This window comes from Paralichthys olivaceus, chromosome 7, assembly GCF_024713975.1.
Source record: "Paralichthys olivaceus isolate ysfri-2021 chromosome 7, ASM2471397v2, whole genome shotgun sequence".
Taxonomy (NCBI): Eukaryota; Metazoa; Chordata; class Actinopteri; order Pleuronectiformes; family Paralichthyidae; genus Paralichthys; species Paralichthys olivaceus.
This window is the reverse complement of record NC_091099.1, coordinates 17,214,072-17,232,876: the sequence shown is the minus strand read 5'-3', so window position 1 is coordinate 17,232,876 and position 18,805 is coordinate 17,214,072. Positions and strand designations below refer to the sequence as shown.

At 41.7% G+C, this 18,805-nt stretch overlaps 1 protein-coding gene across 2 annotated transcripts; it reads left to right on the top strand.

Moving 5' to 3' along the window:
• The first annotated feature begins 1,116 nt into the window (after positions 1 to 1,116).
• LOC109624567 (transmembrane and coiled-coil domain protein 3-like) lies at positions 1,117 to 15,564 on the top strand. 2 transcript variants are annotated; one of them, XM_020079335.2, is made up of 4 exons: positions 1,117 to 1,405; positions 11,286 to 12,259; positions 12,336 to 12,471; positions 13,170 to 15,564. In XM_020079335.2, exons 1-4 carry the CDS (start codon positions 1,340 to 1,342, stop codon positions 13,473 to 13,475), a joined length of 1,482 nt encoding a protein of 493 aa, XP_019934894.1. In that variant the 5' UTR covers positions 1,117 to 1,339; the 3' UTR covers positions 13,476 to 15,564. The 2 variants fall into 2 exon arrangements, with proteins under 2 accessions (XP_019934894.1, XP_069383969.1); XM_069527868.1 differs by having other exon boundaries at positions 1,227 to 1,416.
• Positions 15,565 to 18,805: the final 3,241 nt, after the last annotated feature.

The window sequence follows — 18,805 nt, the reverse complement described above, 5'->3', positions numbered from 1 at the left end:
CTTATTACACGAACTGTTTCCACAAGAATTCAATTCATTTCTCTTTGTCCTCAGTCACCTACCTCTGCAAGTTGTGTTGAATTGAGAGAAATGGTGTAGAAAGAATATGCAAAAACTAAATTACTTCCACTTCCTGCTGCACCAATGACATCATGTTACTCTAAATTGAACGTAGGTGTGAATGATTGTTTGTCTCTGTGTGTTAGGCCTGCACTTCGCTGGCGACCTGTAAACGGTGTGCCCTGCCTCTCGCCCAATGTCAGCTAGGATTGGCTCCAGCCAACCTTCAGAAGATAAAGTGGTGTGTGTCATAGACGGATGAATGAATGGATTGTGCCATTATGGCTACACATTTCAATATATGCTCAATACAGTACCTGTGAGTGTGCTACTCATTGTCTCCTCTCCATTTCTATTAACTTAATAATTTATCTTGTGTTTTATGAGTCCTCAGTTTTACACAAATTTTCCCACTTTCTCAGAGAGGAAATGACTGTGGTCAGAAAGAAACTAATTTGCTCTAGAACAGCTTAAAGTACATTTTTGAGGTTTTCTATTTTATATATCTGCTCCACCACAATCCAGGGAGAAATATTGCACTTTTTACTATAATTATAATAAAAACGGTAATAATAATAATTATATGAATGCATCTTATTTATGTAACACTTTTCAAGACAAAATAGACTAGAAATTAAAGTCACAAAGCCCAAAAACCTCCCTCATACAAATTTTGGGAATGGACTGCATGTACATCATTAATCCTGTGTGCCGCCCATACATCGACAAATAGATGTATATTATTGTCATAAATAAGATGATAAAGAAATATAGTTAACGTGATTTCTCGGTTCAGTTTCAGTAGATTTTTCTGTTGATTCTTCAGTGGATGTGGTTTCTCCTGCATCATCTGTTATCGCTCCGAAGGAAATCCTCTGTCATGTAGAAGTGAGAGTGTGTGCATTACATATGTTAACCATGAGGACTGTGATCAGTGTGTTATCTGTCACCGACAGGCACGTGCGCTGAAAGAGTTAACCCCTCCTCGTGCAGCCAGAGGAGTGGGCGGGGTTTATGCTCACACATTTTGTTGAGGAGGGCAGACCTTGTGTGTGCGTGCGTGTGCGTGTGTACGTGTGTGTGTATGTGTGTGTGTAAAGAGAGAGAGACAGAGAGAGAGAGAGTGGGAGAGCCGGTCGGGTCTCAACATGGACTCAGGCAGTGAGTGTTGAGCTGCTGCTGAACTAAGGTGGATGAAGAAGAAGAAGAAGACGAAGAAGAAGAGAAGACGTGATCGTGTGTCTCCGGGCTGAAGCTCCGACTCTGGATTATTATTATTATGCCCAGCGCCAACGTGTCGGTGCGAAGTTTATCCGAAGTGGAGAAACGCCTGAGCAGCCGGATGGTGAGTATCATGTGAGTGTGTTGTGCACCATTGTTGTGTGGCTGCTGTACCAGTGATAAACACAGACACACACACACACACACACACTGTAGTCTATGAGATCCACGTCATGTGAAAGCAGCAGCTGCATATCTCTCTGCTAACAAAGAGCCCCAGTGACCCTGCTGCTCATATGTACCATGTGAACATGTGTTCGTCATAGAAACATATGTCTTCATCATGGAGACCTCTCCATGATCATCTGTCTCTGGAAACTTCATGGGTTTGTCCATATCCAGACGGGACAATAATAATCTTTCTCTTTATTTCAGTTTTAGTCTGAAACTCGCAATCATTTTATTTCAGCTTAATCTGTGAAAAAAGAAAATGGTGAAAAGTCTTGGATGGTGTCTTTTATTAGTTTTTCTGCCAACCTACATAAACCCACGATTTTCACATGATTTTTTTTTAAGACAAGTTCATTTGGAGTGTTTGTTGATTTCCAGTTGATGTTCATTGAGCTTTTAGTTCATTTTCAGTTGATTTTTTTCCAGTTAATTTTAAAGTAAGTCTTTCGAAATCGAATAATCATTTAAATTATGTGGGTCTGAAATAAATGAGCAGATATTTGTTTGTGTGACTATTCAGGTGCCAAGAAAAATAACCTCCCTCCTATATCATTCCACTACAGTAGTCTGAATTCAAATAGACCCTTTTGGTGTTGATTTAACTTTATATATATGTTTGGGCTATTTCAATTCTTAATCATGCTCAGTAGAGTGTATATCTAGACACTCCCCTGATGAAAACACATTTCAATCCACTAGATCTGGATTTTCATTTGGATCTGCACCAAATTGCACACTCATGAAGGATAACATCTGGATTTTTTTTTTATTATCAAGATCCAAGAATTATTCTTTGAGAAATCAACAAAAACTTAGCAAAGAACCCTATCTCACAATGTTAAAGGAAGTGAAAAAATAATCTAAAATTGAAGGGGTTCTTTACTTCTACCAAGCTTCGAAGTAGCTTTAGCGTAATCCTGCTAACTAATAGACGGACAGAGATGAGAACATAACCTCCTTGGTTGAAGGAATAATGCAGTTCAGTCCAGCATATTAAACTAAATCTTACCAGAGCATTTCATCCATACAAAACAACTTAATTAATGGTTTAATCAGACTCAAGTGTTTTTTTTTTGCAAGACTACTGTATTTGCATTTGATCGCACAGGTGTTGTGGTCAATCAATGACTAAATGTGTGACCTTTTTTAACCTTACTCTTTATGACGGGTGGTGCTGGGTACACGGTGACACTGACATTTAGAATATGTAGTATCATAGAGGATGTATGAAGACGGTCACTGCAATTAAACAAAATTTGATGCTCATTTATCATATCACATGATGTTATTTAACAGCACAGTCTAACAACATACACACATTATAATAATGGGCCAGATTCTAAACCCACAGCAAAGAGTGGATGATGATCACATAGAGAAATGTCCGGATTACTCTCAGACATGTTTTTTACATCATTTTTACAGTTATTTATGGTTTTACCTCCGCATGCAGAAACATATTCAAATCAATAGTTTTTATATATTTTATCCAAATTACAAATTTGACTGAAAGAACGTCACCAGTCTAGAAAATGTACATCTGCATTTAGAGTCACTTTACAGTCACTTGCCAAAAGAAGTCCAGCTGTTTGCTGCTGAATGTCTACTCATGGTTTGATGATGCAATCGCACAGATAAACCTGAATACGTTTAAAGCCAGTTGCTCTCGGTCACATTGACTCTGAGGAGAGGAATGCTCAGTCAAGCTTGATTCTTGTGCAACCAGAAAGTCAGCCAAGTATCATGCAGCATTTTGTGTTTCTTTGTGTTGCTGGTATATGCACGAGCCTTCAGGCCTGTTGAGCAGCCACCTTATTCTTCAAAAGGTCGAGGTGACATCTTGCATCTGAAAAGAGAGCTGTCACTTGGCCTGTGAGCAACAATAACTCAAATAAATAAATGTCAATAACCTTTCCTCTGAAGAGGAAGAGTAATACACAAATAAGTTGTGCCAGGAAGTATTCAGACACTACCTCTTTTTGCACATTTGAATGTGTCTAAGATTGAATTCTTAAAGGAAGAAATCTCACTTTTTGCCCTTTAATCTACTCAATAACCCATAAAGACAAGGTGAAAACATCCATTTGTCAATTAGGCTGCTCTTAGACCTGCACTGAACTCTGGATATTGAAATTATTCACAGGGGTTTTATGTGAAAACGCAAATATCTGAATTACCATCAGTTACTCCTTACATTCTCCGGAGTGTCTTCAGCCAGACTCTTATTAAAAAAACGAATAATGTCTGATGGAGTCTACTTCACTGGGAGCAAGTGAGTGGTTGTGTTGTCATACATGTGGAAGGCAGAGACAAAGATGTCTATTTAGAAAGACATGAGATTCGAGAGCTTTTGGTGATGCGGGCCAACGGTGGAATGGAATTTATACATCATGTCTATGCTGCACCAACCCTCACCTGGACAATCTCTATCCCTAATGTGGACATTTCCCAGAGTTTATGTCTCAAACCGGCTTGAGAATGACCAGTGGGTTCTTGTTCCTTCTTGCCCAGTACCCAGTTAGGTCAGACAGGCACCTCCAGAAAAAGTCTGTGTGGTTCCAATCTTTACCCTGTTCACAATTATTGTTGCCATTATCCCTCAAAACTTTAGAAATGTTTGTACTCTTGCTGTGATCTATGCCTCAACATGATCTTGTCTCTATAGTGTAATTCATTTTTAATACATTTGCAAAAAAAATATAAATGTCTACCACATAGTTAAGTGTTGAAGAAGTGAAGGGATTTGACGACTTTCCGCAGCCACTGTAAAACCATCAGCACAATATAACTGAAGGACATATCTGACGCTGTTGGCTGGTTTATTGCTGCTGGGCTGTGTATTTATGCTTTTCCCCCTTTTGTTGGCCGCAAATGACATTCCAGTTTTGTTTCTCGAAAAGCCATTGTGCAGAAGACATAGCGGGTTATAGGCCAAGATGATGCAACAATTCAGCTTGAGTGGCTCATTTCCAGAAAATGTCTTTAACCCTCGGTGGATGGGGGCCGTGCAGAGATGTGCTTGTCATTTCTCACTGACACATCTTGTTCTTACATGAACCTTATGCTTCACTTGTGGTGGCTGTGGTACATTCATGCCACCAGACAAATGCCAAACATGTAAGCCATCATGTCTGGATAACTGACATCCTTTTTAATAATCTTTATGTTGTGAATCATTGAATTGCAAACATTGTCCCTCTGCTCTATTCTTTTTATCAAGCTCTATTTTCTCGGCTAATGAGCTGCTTGACTCTTTACTAACCCTGCTTTGTCATCGCTGCTATTCACTCTCTCACTCTGAGTGCATTGAATATAGCTGCATATTTATCTTAATTGAATTCCAGTCAATACTCTGCCAGTTGAGGGGGGCAAGCAGACGCTGAGAGTGTTAATGGGCTATTGATTTAGTCCGGGACCAGCTTGTCTATGAGATAATAGCAAATATGTTTTTAAGCAATTCATTCTGCCGACCTCCTGGGGATTAGTCGTTCAGAAAACTTAAGACTTCAAACACTGCTGCTAGTTAAATTTTTTTACCCCCCCTCTTTTATTCAGTTGAAGACCACATAGGCAGCTGTGGGATGCAGATGAGAAGAGAGGAGGAGGAGATGTTGGGTCAGCTCTCCGATCAAAAGATGTGCTCCTTGTTGCTCTCACTCTCTCTGTGTCAGTATTTTTCCTGTTTCCCTGTGTGAGCCCTGAGTGGGAGAGTGTCTGTATCCATGAGGATCAGCTGGAAGGAATACCAATAAGCACTGCAGGCTTCTTCCCCTCTGTGGTTCTGTTCTCCACTGAAGGGACGGTTTTGTTCCATCTCGATGAGTGTGCCAGTTTTTGGTGTGTGCGTTTATTTGGGGTGCACAGAGGCACACATAGAGAGAATGGTAAAAAAAAGTGCCACCCTATGCACCAAACAACTCACCACTGCCCCATCATTCAGATCTATTTTATTCAAATGGCTGCAAACACTTGCGACATGTATGTGAATCACTACATGACGTGAACCAATGGTTTCAGCAGATTACATCTTAAAAACATTACTTCCTCATAACAGGGGCAGTGTCTTCCTGTTTGCATAAGATGACTTATTTGTGGAGGGGGAAGCGAGCTTAGCAAGAAACAGGCTCAGTGTCTGTATGTTCTGCTAATCTGAATCACAATGTATTAGACTAATGCAGCTCAGTGTTGCGTATACACCCACTGCACAACCACTGGAACCTAAATAAGTTGTGCCTTTCTGCTACACCCCAGTTCACGGCTTAAATTTTGGATTGCTTCTTGTTTCTTGCCTCTTCCATTGCTGCAGTGGGGGAGAGGGGGTGCAGTGTCTGTTTTTGCATAAAAAATGTAATCGCTAACTGGACCATTGATCCAAGAGGGAGAACACTACAGTGCAAGATAAGCAGGATCTGCAGTTTCTATCGACTCACCATGACTTGCCTCCCCCTCCCGAAAAGCAGAAAATATTTGTGCAAATTTCTGGAGGAGAACAGCAAACGGCTCTCCCTTGTCGGGTCAAGATTGAGGCTGATGCAGTTGGATCTTTATGTTATGCTGTCAAGTGAGGTCAGAGCATATTAAAATGGGTCATGCTGTTGCACAGACGCTGTGTGTGCTATGTAGGGCAGCGTGGAGAAGGGGGGAGCTTATGCAGGGGCTTAGGTGTGAGGGAGGCACCCCGGGGGCACAGAGGACTCCTGTAGATCCTGTTGGTGGAGATGAGGATGATTGGGATGATTTGAGCTGCTGAGCTGTGTTTGGAACCAATCTCTCTTTGTTCTACTCCCAACCCCTTATCTCTTATCTGTTTCGGTTTCTGTAGCCCTCTCTGTTTTTTCTGTCGGTCCGATAACGTCTGAGTGAGCCCATGTGAAAACACAGCAGGATAAGATCCAGCAAATTCCCTACGAGCGAGTGGCCGTGTTGATGACGTATCTAACACGTAACGGATGCAAAACTGAAAACAAAAATAATACAAATGTCTCTGGAGGAAAGAGCTGACAGAGATGTCAACTTGGAAATGAGATTTGATTGTTGTTAACCCGTCTATGCAGAGAACCTCCCGCTGTATAGTGCATGTGTGAAAGGCAAACTGTGGGAAAACTCTGTTGCCAATTCTCAGGATTTTACTCGTAGGATAAGTCTGAAAACGGCTTAAGTATATACTATATACTTATAGTCACTGAGCACAGATAGGATCTCACTGTGTTGCTCAAGAACAACCTGGAAAGGTTAAACCACTTTAGATGGTACCACAGTCTCATCAAACTCTAACCTTGCTTCAATTTGTGACCTCTCAGGTTATGACTGTACATTCAACTGTTGCACTCTGCTGCTGCCATCTGCTGCGTTGTGGCCTTTCCCCTAGTTACTGGGCTTTCAAACCTTCTACCTCAACAACCCCTGGAGAACTGCATAAGTGTTGGGGAGAAATGGATTGAAAAGTAGGACAGCTTCTCTGCAGATTTGGGAGAACATTTTCATCAGCATGAGACTAATTCATTAAGCAGAGCCACTCTACCAGAGAGGCCCTCAGATTGCTCCAGCAGTTATGGGTAAAACTGCAGCAGTTGAGGAAAATCGCTTATTAGATTGAAATGGTACAATTTGAGTCTCTCATCAGGAAAATGTCAGATGTCAAATTCAACTTTTGGGCTCTAGTAAGTGTAAAAGATCTGGGCTGTGTCATCAGCGGTATTCGAGCTGCTCTCATGAATCAGATGTCGTCCTGCCAAGAGCCAGAATGTTTTTTAACAGAGTCTAAGCCTCTCATTCCAGCTGTGTAAGACACATTTGGCTTGACATTCTCTTGATGCATTAGTTTGATATGGACATTTTGTTGATGCTCGTTCTAAACACTTCCACCCCTGTCGAGGCCTGGTTTTGTTTCAGGCCCTAACAGTAACCCAGTAATGGTTGCCAGGTGACTATTTCATATGCTCATCCGTATGATATCACAGCATCTTGAAGCAATAAACTTAGACCCTTATTTGGCCCCTAATGCTACAGAGGAGAACATAGAACATTTAGTAAAAGCTTAGAGGAGCCAGCTTAGTTCCAGTGGTGACGAAAGAGCATGTTGCCTAAGCTTTCTGGTTGAACAGACAGTTCTTTGTGTTGCTCGTTTTAAAGACTAAAAAGACTGGGTAATGTGATCAACCTACACACCGGCCTGTCCCATACTTCCTCTTTAAGAAGGACGGTATTAGTTAACTCTTTCGTTTGTGTGACAAACAGGTTTGACAAAAGGTCAGCTTATGTGTGAAACTAATTGTTCTGTCAAGAGATATTTGCATGGTCTCTGGGAGGAGAGGGGATTGCGATCGGGTGCAAGGCTCCTCAGGCTACGATAGGCCAGTGAATCCATATGCAAGTAGCTCGCTCATCAGAGTCCTAGACAGAGTAGAGGTAGGACACGACAAAGTGCGCTTTTTTCTCTGCAGAGAAAGAGTCCTGTGTTCAAGAAGGACCGATGCCAGAGAGGGGGAGAGAATGGGATGAGGACGGAGGCTGAAATACTGCAGGCATGCTTGTTGAAATAAGCATGGCATTCTCCAGCCACACACTATGGATAAATAATTATAAATTATGTATGTACAGTATTTTAACAAGCACATAGAGACCAATAAACTGCACGTACATTTTACACAACACTAAGAGTTGACAGCCTGGAAGTTGCCCTTTAGCTTAAAGCACGGCAGTGCTTTGGACTAAATGATGAGCAGCAAATGAGCATGGCAGCCAGCTTGCAATGGTGATGTTTAGCTGGCACGATGATTACCATGTTTAATTTCATCTTATTGTTTTCTATTTAACCAGAAAGAGAAACATAAATGATGTGTGAAGGTGCCTCAGACCACAGTCCAGACCAATGGACCAAAATTTAATCTGACCCAAAAGACGTGGTCTCAGTTCAGTTCAATTTAAATCATGTTTTGGTTCGTTTGCAGTGTGAAAACACTTTTTTTGAAATAGTTCAGACATTTGCACCAATTACAGGAAGTTGAGACCATATCATACAATAGAAGAAAAAGAAGTGGAAGAGAAACTGATCTCTCTTGAAAACAGAGTTGCCTAGACTCCAGCGCTATATGATGACAATTCATTTTTTACATTCAAACTAGTGTTCAGTGCTGCGTCTGACAGCTCACGCTAACGTCAGCCAGTCTACAAATCAATCAAGGTCAAGAATAGGTAGACACAGCCCATGTAGGTTATGATGACATACAAAAGTCTTTAGTGCGCTCCCTAAATGACAATGTGAAACAGAACTAACCAGATCAAATGTTAACAATTTAACAATGATCAGCTCTTTAGTCTCAGGTGGGAAAACGTCCTGAAGCACAGATAACACACAGAAAAATGCAGGCTTCAATTCCAATAGAATAGTGGAAAGTAAAATTAATGGTAATTAGTTCTAAACAAACATGTGGAGGTATTTAACTGCAGGTATTTTATCATGAAACCCACTAGACAAACTGACATTTTGAACTGGATTGACAGGAAAAGTCTAGATCACCAGGATCATTAGGATTCATCTTGTGTAACACACAAATGTCAAAGCACTTCATCCTGTTGTTATTGAGAGAGAGAGATAATGACAGGGCCAGTGTTGTTACAAACACGTAGGCTACAAAGCAGTTCCTGTATTGCACATTATGGTGAAACTACATTCTACTAATAAACAGATCTCAGAGACGATATTGCTGCTGCTCTCTCTATTGGCCTCACAAACAAGTTTGACGAGTTGATTGTGGCAACGGCAATTAAATGGGAAGGTACGTGTGTTATTGGATCAGGTAAAACCAACTGACTTAAGAGAGGGGTGATCCTGCTGAATGTGTTTTTGTATAACAGCATCAGTGTGTATGTGACTCAGTTTGCACGTCCAGCCAAACATAATGTCACTATTGTTGATAAAGCCCTGTCCACCTGACAGTCATGTGTGGAGGAGCATCAGTTCACGATGCATTGTGAAGGTGCTTATCTTGCAATATGTAACTATTATGTGCTGATGTGGAAATGCTAATCAGGATTGAGTCCTAAGTCTACTGTGATCTGTTTATTTGCTTGAAACTAGCAGTGTTACATTTGTTAAGGATTAGTGCAGCTTTGTGCAGCCCATAGTGCTTGTTGTACAACACTTTGTATTATGCTTTATCAGCTTACATGTCCAGTCATTACTGTGCTGTAGTGCTGTGATCATCTTGCAAGTCTTCATATGTCACAGTTGCAGAGAAGTGACACTAAAGCTAAAACAAATTCTGACTGGAAATCTAATTAAGGCTTTGATTCGCTGCTTTCCCCAGCTTCCTCTTTTTGGAGCGTTTTAAGGTGCCAAAGTTGCATACTTAAGTGTTATTTATTCTGTTTGACTTTCTCAAAAAAGTCCATGTTCTATCAGTCACAGTCAATAATGTTGAGCCTCCATCAGGGAAATGGTAATTTAGTATAAAACTAGGGGACTTTGTCTGGAAAAGGGATTTCCTCAGGCTCGTGGCCTCGTGTGACATTATCACTGACCTACATTAGGTCTGCACGCTCCACTTCTTTCATACACATTAATAGCTGTTATCTGTTTTTTTCATCTGTGTACTATACTATAAACAAACAGGATTAAATTCTTGTTGCCAAAACGTAGCAGATGTGCCAACGTACAGTATAAGAGCATTACATACACACCAGATGGTCTCACAGCGGCAATCTGCAAGCAGGGGAGCAGTGTGCTGAGGTACTGTACGTGCATACATTCAAACACACGTGAAAAAGACCTTTGAAGGAAAATTAGATTATTTGACAACCTTATGTTCATTGTTTCAGCCATTATTATAAAGATTTTGCTCACCAGACGTTTTGTAGAGACACGTGGGAGCAGTGAAGCTGTTGTAGACACATCTACAGCTTAGTCTGCAGAGCAATTAAACAATTCAACCCAATTATCCAAACCATTAATTTGGAACTGTTTGTTGTAAACACACTGGCCACATGTGCTCATGCCATGGAACGGTAGATATTAATGGACAATTAATAATGCTCCCTTCATTTTACTTTCAGATTGACAATGACTATTAGTGTAACTATGTTGCCTCTGTCCATATGTACAGACTGTTATGAATGCAATATCTCTGGAATACTGTGAGATAATTTCATTAAATTTGAATCCATGGCTCATTTGGACTCATGGATGAACTTATTTAGATTTTGGTGGCAAAGGTCGCTCTGATTTCACAAAATACATATCTATCTATTTGTATTTATCTCTTTAGCCTGGTTTTGATTAAGTATGTTGTAGACGTTATTTCATTAATAATATTAAATTTGATCTGTTCATTAATATCATTAATATTTGTTTTTATCCCATTTTATTCATTATCATGTGTTGTTTGATAAAAAGCATTTTTATTGTTATTATAGCTTGGTCAAAAGTCAAAGTTCGATATGGCTTCACAAACCACATTTTTGCTATAACTCAATAATCTATACATTTATTAAGATAAAATACACTTTATATATTTTATTGAATTCCTTTTTTAAGTCTTCACTGCATACATCATATGAATCTGGACAGACATGGATGTAAACTGAAAGTGGGTAGTAGAGGCATCCCAACAAGAGGAAGTAACCCAAGGTGATGCATGTTCTCGGAATTGTCTGGCCTATATTTCCTTTCCTGGTTGACTAATGTAATTTTTTTGCTGATAAGACACATTTCTGTGGTGTAAGATCATCCCTAAATGTTCCATTCTTAATATCTGTGTTTCTCCCTCTTGCAGGATCGGAGCGCTGAGGGCAGTTTACTGAACCTCCCTGTATCGATGCGGCGGGGTTCTTCAGAGAACAATCTGGATCTGGACCTCAGTGATACAAGTCCTGGTCCAGCTCTCGGTTTCGAGGTCCAGCGTAGTCGTTCTTGCTTAGACAACCTCCAGCAAAAGATACTGAAAGTCACAGAACAGCTGAAGATTGAGCAAACGGCAAGAGACGAGAATGTAGCCGAGTATTTGAAGCTGGTGAACAGTGCGGAGAAGCAGCAGTTGGGGCGCATCAAGCAGGTGTTTGAGAAGAAGAACCAGAAATCGGCTCAAAACATCGCTCAGATGCAAAAGAAGCTAGAACAGTATCATCGAAAGATGAAGGACAGTGAAATCCATCACAGCCCATCCACTCATCCGTCCGCTGTCAAACACAGCACCATCCCCAGGGAGTCGCCCAGAGAGCTCCTGAGGGATATGACGGGCAGTGGCCGCCACCCGACCATGGACAAGATCAAGACCATCGGACCAGGAGTTTCTCTCTCTCCTCCTTTCTTCTTCAGCAAACCCAGAGAGTTCGCCAACCTCATCAGGAACAAGTTTGGCAGCGCTGACAACATCGCCCACCTAAAGACCAGTCTTGACGCTTCCTCTCCGTTACCCACCGACAGTGCAGGGAAGGGGCTGAGCAGCAGCACCTCTATGGTCAGCAAGCCCAAGTACCCCAGTGATGACGAGTGCTCCTCGGGGAGTGCTTCTATTTCAGCGGACAGTAACGGGCACCCAGCAACAGGAGGGGTGTCAGCGGGGCAGGCGCATGGTCAGGGGCAGCCAGCAGGTGGCGAAAGTCAGAGCAGACTGGCCCTGAGCCTGGAGGAGGTAAGGGAGGTTAAAGAAGCTCAGAGCCAGTTGGAGGACGACATGGATGAGCTGAAGACTCAGTTCAAAAGAGAGTATGGCATCCTCAGCCAAACACTGCAGGAAGAGAGATACAGGTATTTTGTAGTTTGATGTAAACATTAAAAAAAAAATGTTTGGATTAAATAATAATCATTCTGCACTGATCTCAAGGTATGAACATTTGGAAGACCAACTGAACGACCTGACGGAGCTTCACCAAAATGAAATGGCGAATTTGAAGCAGGAACTGGCCAGCATTGAGGAGAGGGTGGCCTACCAGGCCCACGAGAGGGCCAGGGACATACAGGTTAGATTTTGGACACCCAACCAGAGATGGATATGGACAAAATGTTGGAAGGATGTCCAGGCTCTGGTTGGATTTGGACATTGGCTGGGCTATCTACTTTTATTTTTTACACTCCACATGCCTGTAATTGGGCAAAATATCAGATTCATGTTGAGCTTGATTCGTTTTCTCTCAGGCTGATGTCTCAACCCAAGCACATCCAGTCTAATAGGCTAAGCGCTGGTTCTATATAAAAATGTACAAACCCTTCTGGGAATCCAACCCCAGAAATATTAATACGATAAATATGTAGGACCTGGAAGCAATTAAGAATAGTGTTAGGTAGCTTTTCTCTCAGGCACGGACAGGATTCGACAGAAAATTGTCCCACTCTAATACACGTGTCTGTTTTTGGTTGTGATATAAAAATGTGACATGTTGGTGGATCAGTAGGTCATGTTCAACACATTGGTGAAGCTTGTTTAAGAGTTAATGAGATCATTACCACAGCGAGGGGAAAGTTGTTCCCTTCATCAGATGAAACAAATCGTCTCATTTGTCGCTTGGCATTCACGACCAAACTTTCCTCTCCATCCTTGTGATACATAATTCATTGTTTGGGGGAATTTGGGTAATGGTTAAAAGGTCAGAAAAATACCCTTTAGCCACTTTGGAAATGTTCAGGCCGGTGAAGTCTCTCTCTCTCGTGTTAATTCCAGGAAGCCCTCGAGTCGTGTCAGACGCGAGTGTCCAAGCTGGAGCTCCAGCAGCAGCAGCAGCAGCAGACGGTCCAGCTCGAGAGCCACGACGCCCGGGTTCTGCTGGGGAAGAGCATCAACATCATGCTGGCCATCATCACCGTCATCCTGGTGTGCGTCTCCACCGTTGCTAAGTTTGCTGCCCCACTCATGAGGAGCCGATACCATGTGGTCGCTACCTTCCTGGGGATTTGTTTCTTGACCATATTCTGGAAGAATTTAGATCGTTTACAGTACGCCATGGACAGGTTGCTGGTGCTCGGTTGAACATACTGAAATCAACAATGACACCACTGTCAGTTATTAGGATAGTCTAAGAGGATTGGTTGTACAATCATCATAGGACACGATCGCCATGCATTTACAGTCGCTGTTTTTTTAAAAGTGAAATTTTGGCGATTTTCTTGTGTAAACTTGAATGTGTGTACCTAATATTTCCATTTAATCTTAACAATAATATTTATAACAGTATATTTTGTTAGTTCCTCACTGATTGATGAAAAAGTGATAATCACAAGACACAAAAGGCCACTTCAAGGATTAAGAGGGGTGAAGAGAAATGCTTTTCACCATAATGCAGCAACATGGGACTCACTCTTTACCACATTTTAAAGGGATAGAATCCATAGATCAGGAAGAAAATGCAAGAAAATGGTTATTCTTTTCATTTTGCCTCAGCTTACCTTTAATATCACTGACATTCTTGTAGTCATGCACATGAAAACACAAAGAAGAAAGCTAAGAAGAAACCCGTAACATGAGATTTGGATGCTGGAAGACCTTGTTACTTTAGACCGTCCATCCAGTTTCCAGTCTTTTTGCTAAGTTAAGCTAACAGGCCTCTGGTGTTATATCCATACTTTACTAGATTTTCTAATCAGACTCATTCACCCAAAGAGGTAAATGAGTCTATATATCTAAACTTTGAATTATTGTTTTTAATGAGGAACGTACTGAGGGCTATGTCACACATACATGTAAAGCAAATCTGTGGGTCAAAGTTCACTGAAGTTGAACTCCACATGATCCCACCTTCGCTCAAACAAATTGGAAGTGAACGGGAGATGAAGGTTCGCACTGATGCATTTGAGTATGGCACAGTGGAAATTAGCATCCTCTGTTCTACGTGTTTGTTTTCTTCATTTCTTGTTGCAGGGGTGGGGAACCTTTTCCTATCAAGGGCCCTTAACATTTTTGAGGGCCATACTTAACGAGTGACTCCATGTCACATAAGCCTGATATGGTTCGCGCTGAGAGCCGGCTGTGTCAGATGGTTGTGGTGATGATGCAATGCACAATTTTACCTTTACAATTTTAGCGGTAAGAAGGCAGAATTGCAATTTAAATCAAAATAAGTTGCTTTCTTGAGACATTTTTTATTTTAAGAAATTGTCCCACAGTCCAGATCAAATTGTCTTGCAGCCTGGAGGCCGAAGGTTCCTCACCCCTGTCTTATGATTGCCTTGTTTGACTTTTGTGGTCAGTCATCTCTTAAAGTGTCTCTGTGTACTGGGCATCGTGTTTAAAGTGCAATACATTTGATTTTGAAAATGATTCTTTTTAGGAGTGTGTATGTCTATGTAAATGTTTTACAGTGACTGGCTGTTGGTGTTGTCTGGAGTGGGGGGAGGGGGCTGTCAATGTTGGCATGAGCGACCCATAACCACTGAAGAAGCCATTGCTGGTGTGTGATGAGACCAACTGTCTCCTCTCTCTGGGGTCTGGACTCTGACTGCATCACTGTGCTGGTAGCATGGTGATATCAACACACGGCAGACTCACCAGTGCGTCACGCATGCATGTGCACAAACCCAAACAACACTCTCTCTCTGTACTTACATGTCTTATGGGTGTTTTACCCAGTCTCCACGTCTTTTGCTAATAATGTGATTAAGAGGCGATGGGCTATACTGTGATACAAGACATTTTCTTTGAGGAAAAATGCAATTCTCTTTTTTTAAAGAGCCAACCAACAGCCTTCAGTGCTCTGGTGATGACAGAGGAGCACATTACAGTTTCTACGTGTTGAATTATGAGCCTATTTTATGAACTGACTAATTTCATGTTTGTCTTATGAACATTGCCTGTAAGGATCTCACATGAAGCCACAGACCACTTTTTAATGTTTGTCCGCCACTTTAACATATTTGTGTTGATGTTTGTTCTCGTCAGCGACTGTATCATGTTTAGTTTTTTTCTGTTTTAACGTAGTTGAGGAAAGTTTACCTGTAGAACTACAGATCAGGTTTACATTCTCTTCTCATCTCTGGTGCATGTGATCAATCAGTTGTATCTTCATGCATCACGTGCCTTCGTCTGACAATTTCTGTTAAATTAAACAACCCTTTTTAAACAACGTGTTACTTATGCTTTTGAATTGATTTTATCATTGTAGTTGCATGTGATTTTTTCCAGTGTTGTGAGGTCACAACTGTTGGGACATCAGAGATTGCAAGAAATGGAAAGGAAATAGAGTCTGAAGTTTAACTCACTGAAACTTCCTGAAAGTAACGTATTTATAGCCACAGAAAACATTCAGACACACTTCATGAATAAAACTGCAGATTTCTTTGTCATTATCTTGTTTTTTTTCCTGTGGGATATTTGCACCAGAAGAACAAACCTGTAGAAAGACTTAATCAGCACGAAGTGTGTAATAAGTTACACTTGATTAGTATAAATAGCACATATATTTGCATTTTCACACTGGTAATGTCTCTTTCTCTCACCACCGCTAGGGGGAGCAAGTGCTGCACCGTTGACATGGTATAAATAAAAACGTTGAAAGGCTGCATGATGACAAACAGATTGTTTCTATATCGATACCTTAAATATGAACTGAATTCAATGCAACCACTTCACACAAACCTTTTTATCTCTCACATGTCTATGATTCAACCCCCGACATCACAGAAAACAGTCTGATCTGGTGCAAATACCCCCAAATTAGAAGAGGAGCGCCCCCTGCTGTTGCAACAGATGGACACTACCTCCACAGCTTTTCTCCATATTGCTACACATTTCTCGAGTGGCCCTCACTGCAGCATATTTCTGTATATTTTCATAAACATCGAATCTGGGTCACACTGTATTCAGCACAGTGAGAAGTAATTCTCTCTGCGGACGGGTTCTATAATGCTGCTGGATTTTGATCCTTTTTTTTACTTCAACGAATCAGCACAGTTCCAATAATATCAAACAGCCACAATGTTAAATAATGCCAGATAGCTACAGTGCATGTGAAAAATCAATATCAACTGATACAACATATAATATGTCACTTATATTGCTGATACAGGGATACACATATACACAGAAAATGAAGCTCATACAAGGTTAAACTCCACCGCACTGCAAAATGGGTCACCTGGCATTGTGATGTGATGTGCATGGTTTTTAGAGTGTGTGACTGGTGTCTGCCTGCATGCTAAACAGAGGCACAGCCAACACGGTGAGATGCAGGGGGGGTGATAGACGGATAGCTTAACTGGGGATCTCTGGCACTCACACTGTGTTCCCGTACTTTATGAGAGCTTAAGTTTAAGAGTGGAATCATTGTGAGTGTGTGTGTGTGTGTGTGTGTGTGTGCCTGTGTGTGTGTGTGTGTGTGTGTGTGTGTGTGTGTGTAGGTGGACTGGCACTGTGTTTTAATACATTTGTGGAGCAACTAAGGCCTCTGGGGGAAGAAAATAAAACCTCAGATTGCTGTGACGCATCCTGAGTAACACACACACACACACACACACGCACACACACACACACACACACACACACACAGAAGCTTAAAAAGGGGGATTATGAGCTATATTTGTAGGTGTGAATGGAGAGCAATATTTTCTCTCCCATCTCTCCCTCCTCTGTATTGTGTGATGTAAAGGAGTGAGCGCATGGCTTTGATGTGAAGCTCAGATCCTGTGTGTTTTCCACCGCTCTCTCTCCCTTGTGGCTCCTCCAGCTCGTTGGTCTATTCACTGGGCTCCATAATGAGCTGCTAATTATCCCAGGACCTCATCAAGTCTCTTTGGGCCTCACAGCTAAGCCTCCTCCTCACACAGGTTGGCATGGTGACCGTAGGGGATGGGACCTGCATGGAGGAGGCCACCAAAAGAACCGCGGCGGTTTCTCCCCCCTGCTCCTTTCTACTGGGGGATGTGAGAAGGACACTTTTTTTTCTCACTCCCAGGAAGACAAAAGAGAGAGTGGGAAGTGTGTAGATAAAATTAGCTGTAAGCATTGCTGGATGTAATTTTGTGATTAATTGTGTGAGTGTTTATAAATATATTTGTGAGTTAGTGTGGGTTTGTGTGTGTCTGTCCCTCTGAGGGCATGAACTCACATTATGGGAAAGCTCTGACCTCTCTGGCAGCACGGGTCCCTTCCCATTTCCTGTTTATGATGTCATGGAAACAGGCCATGTTCCCTCCTTGCGCTTTTGCAGTATAAAATGCACCCTGCATGTAACAAAAAGCCCCCTCCTCATACTTCATCAGGCGCCAGGTCTGCAGCTCTGTGATGCTGCAGAGTCTGTGACCAGAATTAGATCATCTTCTAATAAAGAATACATAGAAATAGCCTTTAGAAAATTCCAGATTTATGGAGGCATTTATCATTAAGGTCTACATATAAATCATCTCTTTAAATGTCCTAATTCAAAGGCACCTCCAAATCCTTGGGTTGCTAAGCAACCGCAGAGCGCCACGGCGATGCTCAGAGTTAAGGCTGCATCCCAGTGGTGTAAAGTGGATTGTGGGGTGAATCACTGACTTTTATATCTCGGAGGTACCATTACACGTCCAGCTGACTGTGACAATGATACACTGTCACTGCAGAGTAATTACACAGCACGTCGCTCCCTCTGGTGGATCCACAAGCAAATGATGTGAGTTGTAGTGGGGCTTTGTGGATCTGACCAGTGTGAATGGATGAACGGTTCATCGCTGTAATAAATTGATCTGATTTATTCTGCTTGAATGTTGAATTTAGTTCTTCCAGGAACCAAAACTGGTCAAAAACTCGGCCTTCCTAGGTCTCTGCCACAGTGTCCGCACTTTGTTCCCATGTTCATGCACCTGATGAATGATGAAGCAAGAAGCTCACTGAGACGTGCCCCCACCCTGAGCCTCAACCTCCAGGTTCTCAGCCATCTTACAACTTCAACTGACCCCCTTCATCCCTCTTCTCGATTCCCCACAACATCCATCCAACACTTTCTCTCAATCCAATAAATTACTTGGTCTTTGTTTGTGAATGTACTTTTAGAAATCTTTTCTGTTTCTTTGTACTCTACTTGTGGGAGAACAAGTTTACCTTCATGCACCATTTTTCGCTTCTTCTCATTTACCTTGTTTCCAGTCCCAGCTGGCAGCTGTTATCTGGAGGAAAACTCTGATAAACTCAGTGTACTCTACAGGACAATATTAAAGGCACTGCAGAGCGTAGCTGCAAAGAGACACATGTTTCATTCAGAGGTTGTTAAGACAAACTAAACTAAAAGGTTTATTCAAAGTGAATATTCAATGTAATAAGAATTAAGGGCAGAGGATATTAAACCTAATGGCCTATGAGGCAAATTAAGATCTGTCAGTGTGCTGTACAAA